Source organism: Mandrillus leucophaeus, unplaced genomic scaffold (genome assembly GCF_000951045.1).
Source record: "Mandrillus leucophaeus isolate KB7577 unplaced genomic scaffold, Mleu.le_1.0 Scaffold9, whole genome shotgun sequence".
Classification (NCBI taxonomy): Eukaryota; Metazoa; Chordata; class Mammalia; order Primates; family Cercopithecidae; genus Mandrillus; species Mandrillus leucophaeus.
In genome coordinates this window covers 9,724,001-9,734,261 of record NW_012109807.1, presented here as the reverse complement: position 1 = coordinate 9,734,261, position 10,261 = coordinate 9,724,001, and the positions used below count along the sequence as shown (strand labels likewise).

Here is a 10,261-nt window from a genome sequence, read left to right as displayed (position 1 = left end):
CTCTGCTCACTGGCTGTGTTTCTGATGCAGGCTTTCTCCGAATACTGGGGTCCTCCTGGGTGCTAACATTTGACCCCTGGATGCCCCTACTGCAGCAGCAGCACGGGAATCCTAGAGGTCTCTGGGGATGGCCCTCTTTATTGCCCTGGATGATACCCCTCACACCGGGGTGGGCAGCCCTTTCCCCTACACCCACCAAGGACAAGGCTGGGGTTCTCCACAGATCCCAGGGACAAACGGTTTCATCTTTCACACCAGTGATTGTTTGCTGCCTGAGACTCCCCGCAACTTTGTCTTAGTCATGGAGAGAGCTCTGGGGCCCATTACTGGTGTCTGGAATGGGCACAGCAAGAAGGGCATAAACGCTCACATGTGGCACATTTGACACAGCTGCCTGAGAACCTTCCCCTACTAGCTACACACTGGAAAGGGCCTGCCGAAGCTCTCCATGGGAGAGTCCTGGAGCCCACAGACACATGGGGTGAGAGCAGGAAGGACACGGGGCAGACACCACCCTCCTTCCATCGGGCCTCTCAGCAGGCGTCAGAGGACAACTGGGGCAGGGAGCTCTGCCCGTGCACTTTGAAGAGAACCTGAGGGTCCAGAGGATTAAATGTATTGGGTCTGCCATTTGCAGGTGCCTGTCTGTACCCTCGCACTCTATAGGAACACCTTACATGTCATCTCTACCTCTCAACACGCTCCCCAATCTTAAAATAGTTGATTTATCCCATTTTATTTATTTATTTTAATTATTTTCTCCCCCTTTTTTTTTCTTTTTGATACAGGGTCTTGCTCCATTGCCAGGCTGGAGTGCAGTGGTGCAAGCACCGCTCATTATGGCCTCAAACACCTGGGCTCAAGTGATCCTCCCACCTCAGCCTCCCAATGGCTGGGACCCCAGGTGCACGGCACCACACCTGGCTAATTTTTAAAAAAATTTGTAGAGATGGGATTTCACTATGTTGCCCAGGCTGGTTTCCAACTCCTGGGTTCAAGGGATCCTCCTGCCTCGGCCTCCCAAAGTGCTGAGGTTTCAGGCATGAGCCACCATACCTGGCCCATTTTAAATGTGAGCAAGTCAAGGCTCAGAGAGGTTTCGCGGTCTGTCTGAGACCATATATCTGGTAAGGAGTAGAGTCAGCTGTGACTCCAAAGCCAGTGCTCTTTCCATGCTGCTCCAGGAATGGCCCCACCCATGCCCTCTCTCTGCCTATCCCCTCTCTGTCGGGCCCTGTCTGAGCCTCTGTTCTCTGGGTCTGGCCCCTGCCACCACTTCTCCAGATGCCCTGGTGCGTCCCGGGTGCTGTGGGGACAGTTCTTCTGCCTCTAGCTCAGCCAAGACCAGGATGGAGTTTTCTGACAGAATTTCTCTCGGAAACTATGGAGAAAACAAAACAACAAAACGGAAAACGAAAACCCCAAATCAGAGACACTCCCAGAGCCCAGGGTCCCCAGCCTTAGATAACCAAGGCTGCCCCAGTTTGCTGGGAAAACTCACTTCCCCAGCAAATATTTCCTGGGCACCTGCCACAGGCCAGGTTCTGCCGGAAGGTGAGGAGCACAGGTACAGACGAGGAAGCCAAGTCCCTGCCCTCTCGGGCTGTCCTCTCAGAGGAAGCCCCTGGGCACAGACCCAGCCCTGCTGGGGTGAAAGCAGGTCTCTGGTTAGGAGCCGCATCTTCTCGTGCACCATCCTGAATCGTGGCCCCGTGGAAGCCTGATTTCCCAGAGCCCACCTCCCCACTTGCCCCTCCCAGAGGACCTCACCCACTTCCTCCTTTGTTGCCCCCCAACTCCAGCACCCCTCCCAGCCTTACTGTAGACACCATGTCCAGCCCAGGCAGATGGCCACTCCCCTCTCCCACCCGCTTCCACCTGCCCTGGGGAATGTCTTTCAAGATGACCCTTCTGGGCCTCAGCCACCTAGATTTCCCTGGGACACAGGTGAGGGGTGTGACTTGAGCCCGGATGGGGTTGGGGGATGGAGGCTCCATGGGTGCAGGCCGGAGGGCAGAGGAGGAAACCTGGTGAGCAGTGAGGGGAGCCACTTCCTGAACAATCAACAAGTAGAAAGGTTGGCGGGGGGGGGCAGGGGGCAGGAGGCCTCGGTTTCCCCTCATCTCTCCAGGGGAAGCGCCCAGGACATCATTAGAACCATGCTCCTCTCTGACCCCTTCACTTGACAAGGAGGCATCTGAAACCCAGAGAGGTGAGCAGACTTGCCCGGGGCCACCCAGGAATTTGGTGGTCCTCCTAGGATCACGCCCTGAGCCTCTGGACCCTGAAACAGCTGAGGAATCCCTCAAAGAGCTGCCAGCCAGGTGCCCACCCAAATCCAGCTGCCAGGCTGGCGGGGGCAGAGGGGCCGCACGCTGAGGGGATTTGCAGCTGGAACAGCTGCATCAAAGCTGAACCTGACGAACAGGGACCAGTGGAGCCTGCTGCTGTGGCTGCTCCACCGGTCCTTCCCGCACCGGGAGGAGGAAGGCTGCGTTTAACCCTTGGCTCCCCGACTGGGGAATCCAAGTGGCGGGCCCAGGTAGCCTCTCACCCTCCCTTTGTGGCTGTGACTGGGCTGGGCTGAGCTGCGACACCAAGACACCTGGGTCCCCCACACCACAGCCCAGCCCTCTTCCCTCTTGAAGCAGCTCCAGTCCCCACGGGTGGGGAGCAAATTCCATCTGAGTCCCAGCTGCTCTGAGATTGGTGGGGTCCACCCCGCAGCTCCAGAAGGGGCCTGCCCTCTCCCCGGGGAAATCAAAGGTCAAGATCCTCGGCAACTCCCCCGCCTGCCCTGCCGGAGAGCGGGGGCCCCATGGGCTGCCGCAAGGACAGAAATAGCCCTGACTTTCCAGGGAGGGAGCCTCTTTTCTGGTCTGCAGTCTGTTCCGGTCCCCTCACAGGCACCAGTGCTCCATGGAGCCCGTAAGCTCAGGAAGAGCCAGGACCAACCCCCTGGGCAAGGCAGGGGTCAGGGGATTAGCAGGAGGCAACAGGAGGTTCGGAGGAGGGGGAGGTGCTGAGGACCCGGAAGTGGGAAGGGCCAGGATAGAGTAAGGGAAGAAGGGAGGAGAAGGGAGAGTGGAGGAAGGTGGGAACGCAGAATCCCAGGGGGTAGCGGGTGGGCGGTAAAGGGGCACCTCGTCTCTGAAACCACTGCGGATCAATCGTTGGCCTCAAGGCCACGCCAAGGGCAGGAGCCTTTGGCCAGGGTCAGTCCAGGGTGTGAGAAGATCAGAGCAGACAAGCCCGGGGGAGGGTGCGAGCTGACATCCAGGCCCTTCCAGCACTGGCCTTCTGACAACAGCCTTCCCCAAGCCCAGATGGAAAAGCGGACGGATGCAGGAGCACGAAGAATCCCAGAATCTAAAATTAGCCCAGAGCTCCCCGCCTCCCCTGCTGACAGTGAGCAGAGCCTGGGAGGGTGGTAGTCTTGTACCCCCTGCCAGGGCTCCTGCTCTCGTGGAAGGGCCAGCCAACAGGGAGAGCTGCCGAGAGTGGCTGGGGTCAGCAGGAGAGGCTTCCAAGCTCACACAGGGCAGGGGCTCTACTGGACTGGGAAGGACCCAGAGCTTGAGCTCTGGTGCAGGAGGCAGGGCTGGGAAGAGGCAGAGGTTGGTGCTAGAGGCAGGGCTGTTGACGAGGCAGAGTGAGGCCAGTGGGTGACACCACTGAAATGAGATTGGGTACGTTTATGTCCTGGTTCTGGATGACCTCAGCTGATTGCCTCTGCCTCAATTTCCTTGCCTGTGAAACAGGCATAGTAATCACATCAATTTCCAATGATGGGTGTCCGGCCCTGGACCCTAATATCTCAGGACTGTCATGATTCCTTTCACCACGGCACACCTCAGAGGACCCCAAACCGATCCGTTACTCCAGAACCGTTTAACTTTGTGCTGAGGTACAAAGGTGAGGAAAACACCACCGCCATCCTGCCCACGAGCCTGACACTAAGAACAACTGATTAACTCCCCGACCCTTCATGTCTGGACCTCCCAGGGAGCTGGGCAGGGAGTGGCAGTGGGGGGAAGGCAGAGATGGAGCCCTAAGCTGGGGAACCCGGGGGACTGCAGGGGCAATCCTGCCTGTGGACAGACAAGGACACTAAGGCCCAGAGGGGGACCGAGTCCTGCCTAAGGACAGCCCAACAGGTGGTGGCAGGGACAGGACATGACTCCTGCGTTCCCCACCTCCCCCTGCCCTGCCACCCACAGCAACCAGGATCTGGGAGCAGAAAGCCCTGCCAGTGCCAGGGAAGCCAAATGCTGCCCAGGTCCAACTGCAGACAGGCCGATGCCTCCTCCCCAGCCAGCGGCAAACCCATTTGCAGGTGGGAGCTGGGCAAGGTCTCACACCCCTTGCCAGTGGCCCCACACACACAGGGTGACCATGCGGAGGATGGGGAGAGGGTCCAGGGCCTGATGAACCCACAAGCCTCCTCCACCTTGAGTACTGGGGGCAGATCAACCGGGCTCTCCTGCCACAGGTCCCTTCTTTAACAAGGGTCAGGAGTCCCTTCAGCCACAGTGCTCCAAAGAGGAGCTCTCAGCAGCCCCAAAGTTCTCAGCAGCCATCCCAAGGTAGAGCTGCCTCTTAAGGCCCTCTCAAGGGTATCCTTGCCATGTAAGGACCCAGGTTCTCAGAGAGGAGGTGCAGCTGTGGAATATTCCTCATCCTGCTCTGCCCAGCTCCTCTTACACTGTGTTCTGCAGCAGCAACGTCTTAAGAAAGGGGTGTCTGGAAGGATGATGTGACCGGCTGAGACAGCTCCCATCCACCTGGTGAACTGCCAGGCAAAGCACCCCTGCGGGCCTCGCACCCGTCCCCCATGCCTGCCACCCTCACCGTCAGGTGACTTGCCAGGATTATTCCTGGAGGCAGAGGGCTGCACCTACCCCACTCTCACCTCTGCTGCTCTCAGCCAGTCTCATCAACCTGTAGCCCTCAGATGGACTCAGGGCGAAATCAAAAGCAGGTCCTACTCACAGAGAGCTGCAGGAATGGAGCGTGAGAGAGAAGGCCTGATAGGAAGCCAGGTCCTGGGCCCAGCTCCAGCTGCACCCCATTAGCTGAGGGGCCTGGGCAGGTGCCTGAGACTCCGCCCCCCAGTTCCTCATCTGAGAACTGAAAGAGATAGCAAAATGGGGACGAGCCAAGCACAGGTCCTGCCACACAGCTGACTGTCAGCAGACGTTTCCTGAATGTGGGCCTGTTATTCCTTGAGTTCGGATGCAATCCCTTCAGTGTGAAAGTGTGGCATGATGGGCAACCTGGGTCTAGATCTAGATCCAGCTCAGCCAGCTGTGACTGTGTGATGCCCCCTGAGGTAAGTCATCTCCTCTCTCTGGGCGCCAGTCTCTTCCTTCATACAGTTCAGGGGTTGGACTGAGCTGTCAGGAATGGAAAATCTAGGACACACCTGCCATCAATTACATAGTCTGTGGCAGTGGCAGACATGAACAATCAATCACAGCATAGTCACCTGCTGAATCCACCACGTGCAGTTTCAGGATCTTCAGATACCCAGTGCCACCGAATGACAGCCGGCCGAAGAGATGGAATCACGATTCTTCATCACCTGAATTTCACAGTTTTGTGATTTCAAGACCTAGAGAGGTCTCTTTAAGTCTCAATTTCATTTTTTGTAAAATGATCACTCTCAGCAGGGTTGTGAGGATTAACAAGATAATGTATTCAAAATGGGCTTGCAAACAGTCCTGTTCCAGGACGGTATCTCTTTCTACCACCAATTCCAAAGTCTGGGTGGGGTTCTCTACTCCCAGGCTCAAGGACCTGCCCCTTGCAGATGCTTAAGCACTGGGGGACGATGTGGTCCAACAGAAAGAGGCTGGGCCTGGACGACCTCAAGCAGGTCACTACAGCTTTCTCGGCCTGTATTTTGCTAGTATAAAATGCGCTGATACTTACCTTACAGTCAGGCATAAGGATTAAATGAGGTCATCAGACAAAGAAGAGCCCGGATCAGTAAAAGGGAGTCAACGAACCATCCTTATCTACGCATATCAGGCCTCCGGGCATCAGCAGTGGGTACTTCGGCAGGTGTGGGGAGCTGAGAGCAGGGCAGGGCATGTCTTTCTCGTTAAGTCCTCAGTGAAGCCCATGTCCCCATGTCCGTCAGTGATGGTGGGTACACTGGAGGTCTCGCTGGTTGTCCCTAGCGGAAGCATGGCCCATGCCAGTACGGAGGTGGTGAGAGTGAAGATTCTGGGCCAATGTGGAAGTAAAGGGATAGCCTCACACGGAGGACCCTGGGGCTTCACGTCTCCTCCTTCCTCCCTCCCCTCCCTGGGCTGACCACTGGTGCTGGCCCTGCCCACGGCCTCCTGCTGCCAGCCTGCCCTCTGCCCCCCTGCCCGTGGGACCAGGCCCAGCTGGTTCAGCCCCGGGACTGCCCACTCTATGGCGACGAAGTAGGGCAGGAAGGCGGTGACACCAGACCACCTGGGGCTAGCTTGGGACCGTTTTCAAACTCAGTCACAATTCCACCAGTCACATCCTTTACACATGCCCTTCCCCCACCAAAACACCCTCCCGTCTCGCCTCTTGGTGTACTCCTGCTCTTCCTCCAAGACCCAACCCAAAGGCCACCTCCTCCAGGAAGCCCTCCCTTCTCCTCCCTCCCGGGAGTCAGTCTCAGGCTCCTCCAGCCACCCTCACCCATTGGCTTGTGATGATGAGTAAGGATGCTTCGTGGACAAAGGCGGGTAGGAAGGGCAGGGGCTTGGGGGGACCACCCAGCCACATCTCAGGGAGGAGAGGACTACTGGCCCTGGGAGGGAGCCCCAGCTCATTGGGCCAACACCCAGAGTCTGCTGTGCCAGCCGCTGAGGAATAACTGCTCCAGGCAGCCCTTGGGCAATAAGGACACCACTTACTTACTACAAAATATCCTTTATTGATAAAATAGCTCAGAGTTTAAAAAAAAAAAAAAAGCAAAACAAAAAAACACCTGCATGTCGCAATAAGAGGTCACGGGGGTCCCGTGGGGGCGCACACAAGTCTGGCCAGCAGAGGGTCACAGTCCGTCCCTCCCCTGGCCCAGCTCCCCACCACATCCCGGGGCGATGCTCTGGCCTCATAACAACCCACCGAGGACCGAGCTGGGCGGCCTCCCGCACCCCAGGAAGGACTCTTTTTGGTCCCCTCCATTCTCTCTACACTCAGAAAACTCCCTCGGTGCCCTTCCAAATCTGGCAGGTCCATCTGGCCCGTTGCCCCCACATCTGCCAAGCTAAGATGCCTGCTGGCCCAGCGTTGAAGCCAGGCCCTCCCCAAGGGAAGGCTGGGAAACCTCCTTTCCACACTTCCAAGTGTCCTGGGTGCCGGGTTTGGGGTGGGACTGAGAACCAGGAAGCGGGGGTCCTCAGTGCACAGCCCCATCAGAGTAGGGGGAGCAGCGTGGCTGTGTCTGAGGCCGTCCACAAACACCCCCCTGGCGGAATCAGTTGTGGTTCACAAGGACTCATTTGGGGCTTGGAGACCTGGCTGGTCACTCCAGTGGGAGACTCCCCTAGGGGCCCACCAGGCTGCCATGCCAGCACCCCACCTGGGGGCTCTGCCACCTGTCACAGGCTCTCATCTTAGACTGTTCCAAGGCATGGATATTGTGGGCTGTCCTGAGGAAATTGCCTCCTTGCTGACAAAGGACTTATTCCCACTGGGGAGGCCCAAGCCGCTAAAAACCCTCTTGGTGCTGCAGGTGAAATGTCGAAACGCTGTCATGTAGCATAATAACTCAGACCTTTGCAGCCCCAAGAACACATTCTCAAAGAGATCTTTAACTTGAAATAGTGATTCTGTCTACCACTCCCTGCTTCCAGTTTGGGGTAGGAACTCACACACCCCAGGGACAGAACAAAAGTCTACAGGAAGACAGGTGGCGGTAAACACAGAGGAAAGGGATTTTTATATCACCGGATAATCACATTTTTGGTTCTCTAGTGCGCTCCCCCACGGAGCTCAAAGCTTTCTGCAAAGCCTTTCATCTCCCTGCAGCAAGTAGGCGGCGAGCTATTGTCGCCCCGATTTTTGCAGGGGGTGAATGCCAGTGATCGGGGATCTCCCGTCGAGGCAAAGACCAGGCCTCCAAGACCGCCCCAGCGAGGCATCCACGTGGCCACCCACCTGCCAGAGGGGTGCTGGGTAAGGAAGCCGATCCATGGTTCTGGCCTTTAAAGGAACCACAGATCCAAAAACAGGTGAAGGGGGAAAGGAGGGCCCGGAGACGGTGCCACCCCATAAGCCCCCATCCCAGCGCCTGCCAGGGACCGCGAGTGCCTAGCGTGGGCGATCAGTCTTCGTTTCTTCCTCCTCCTCAGTAGCAAGCCCCCCTGGGAAAGTGGAAGGCTGGCTGCGTGCTCTTTGTGGGTGGGGGGAGATGAAAAAGAAACAAAAACACCACAAGCAAGTGACCTGCCAGGAACACAGGGTCCTCAAGAAAGGGAAGCCCAGACAGTGGCCTGGAGAGCTCGGAGCTCTGGGAAGGAAGTGCTCTCTCTTCTCCTGTCTGGCTATGTTCTGGAGAATTTGAACCACCTCCATCAGCCTGTGCTCAGGGAGAGGGTGGAGAAGGGGTCCCCCACAGCTAAGATGGCAAGGGGAAGCTTCACTGGGGCCCTTGCCAACAGCGCCCCCGCCCACCCCTCCCAAGGGGTTCCTAAGACAAGGCCTGCAGGATCTGGGCAGGGAGCAGAAAGCCCAGGGGAGGCAGCCACACACAGCAGGGCAAGAAGCAGGGTGGCCCCGGCACCACCGCACCAACCCCACAGGGGCAGCGCAGGCGGGCTCACCAGGCCGTCTGGGTCCATGGGCGGCACAGGATCCTCCGGAAGGCACGGCGGAAGTCCTGGTTGAAGATGGTGTAAATGACAGGGTTCAGCGAACTGTTGCAGTAGCCGATCCAGAAGAAGAACTGGAAGAGGCCATGGGGCACCTTGCAGTGCTTCGGGCAGATGGCGCCCAGGCTGTAGCTGAAGAAGAAGGGGAACCAGCAGAGCACAAAAACGCCAATGACCACGGCCAGCACGAAGGTGAAGCGCTTCTCCCGGGTCAGCTGCGCCCGTCGACGCCACCACTGCCCACCTATAGCACCCACGCCCCTGCCCAGGAGCACCTGGCCACGTAGGGTGGCCAGCACCCTGGAGCCCTGTGGCTGCTGCAGCGGGGGGCTGCAAGCTGAGGCCGCAGACACTGGCCCTGCCTGGGGTTCACACTCTTCCTCCTCCTCCTCCTCCTCTTCAGCTTCATCCTCTGGAGATGCCCCACAAACACCTTCCTTCTGGCCCTGGCCTGAGTCGGGAAGGGCAGCCCAACTGGGTGGCAAGGCCCGGGTCACAGTATCTTCAGAGGTCTCCCCCTCCTCCTTCTCCCCAGTGGACTTCGAGTGTCCATTGACCTCTCTGGCAGAAGCCAGAGAAGCCAGGGCTGGCAGCTTGGCTGAGGCCAAAGCCCCACCACGGTTGGGTCGGGGCTGCTTGGACTCACCCTGCCCAGGCCCCCCCTTGGCCCTGGGACCTCTGCGGTTGCTGCGTTTGGCGATCAGGTAGATGCGCAGGTAGACAAGGATCATGATGAGGCAAGGAGCAAAGAACGATCCGATGCTGGAGGCCAGGATGTACCAGGCCTCCTGGTTGAGCTTGCACTGGGGGCGCCCGCGCGGCTGGGGGCCCTGGTCGCCCTTGTAGATGAGGGGCGGCAGCGAGATGACGGCGGCGATGAGCCACACGGTGAGGATGATGCACTTGATGCGGCGCGGGGTGCGCTTGGAGTTGTACTCGAGCGCGCGGCTCACGGCCCAGTAGCGGTCCAGGCTGATGGCGCACAGGTGCACGATGGACGAGGTGCAGAAGAGCACGTCCAGCGCCAGGTACACCTCGCACCACGTGCGCCAGAAGTACCAGTAGCCGAGGAGCTCGTTAGCCAGCGAGAAAGGGATGATGAGCGTGGCCACCAGGATGTCGGCGGCGGCCAGCGACACCAGGAACAGGTTCTGAGGGGCGCGCAGCGAGCGGCTGGTCAACACAGCCAGGATGACCAGCGCGTTGCCGAAGATGGTGAAGAGGATGAGGAAGGTGATGACCGCCGCGATGGCCGCCGTGGCCTGCACGGAGTAGGGGTCCTGGTGGTCCATGGCTGGGTGGGACGTGGGCAGAGGGAGCGCTGCCCGCCCGGTGCACCCCGTGGACGACAGCGCTGCCCGGTTTGGCTAGACGAGAGCGGCGCCCCTCCAGAGGCG

General features: G+C 58.6%; 1 protein-coding gene across 1 annotated transcript; it reads right to left on the bottom strand.

The window, feature by feature from the left end:
• Nucleotides 1-6,901: 6,901 nt before the first annotated feature.
• On the bottom strand, nt 6,902-10,247 carry ADRA2B (adrenoceptor alpha 2B). Its single transcript, XM_011969655.1, has one exon. It carries the CDS (start codon nt 10,154-10,156, stop codon nt 8,813-8,815), a length of 1,344 nt encoding a protein of 447 aa, XP_011825045.1. The 5' UTR covers nt 10,157-10,247; the 3' UTR covers nt 6,902-8,812.
• Between the last annotated feature and the right edge of the window lie 14 nt (nt 10,248-10,261).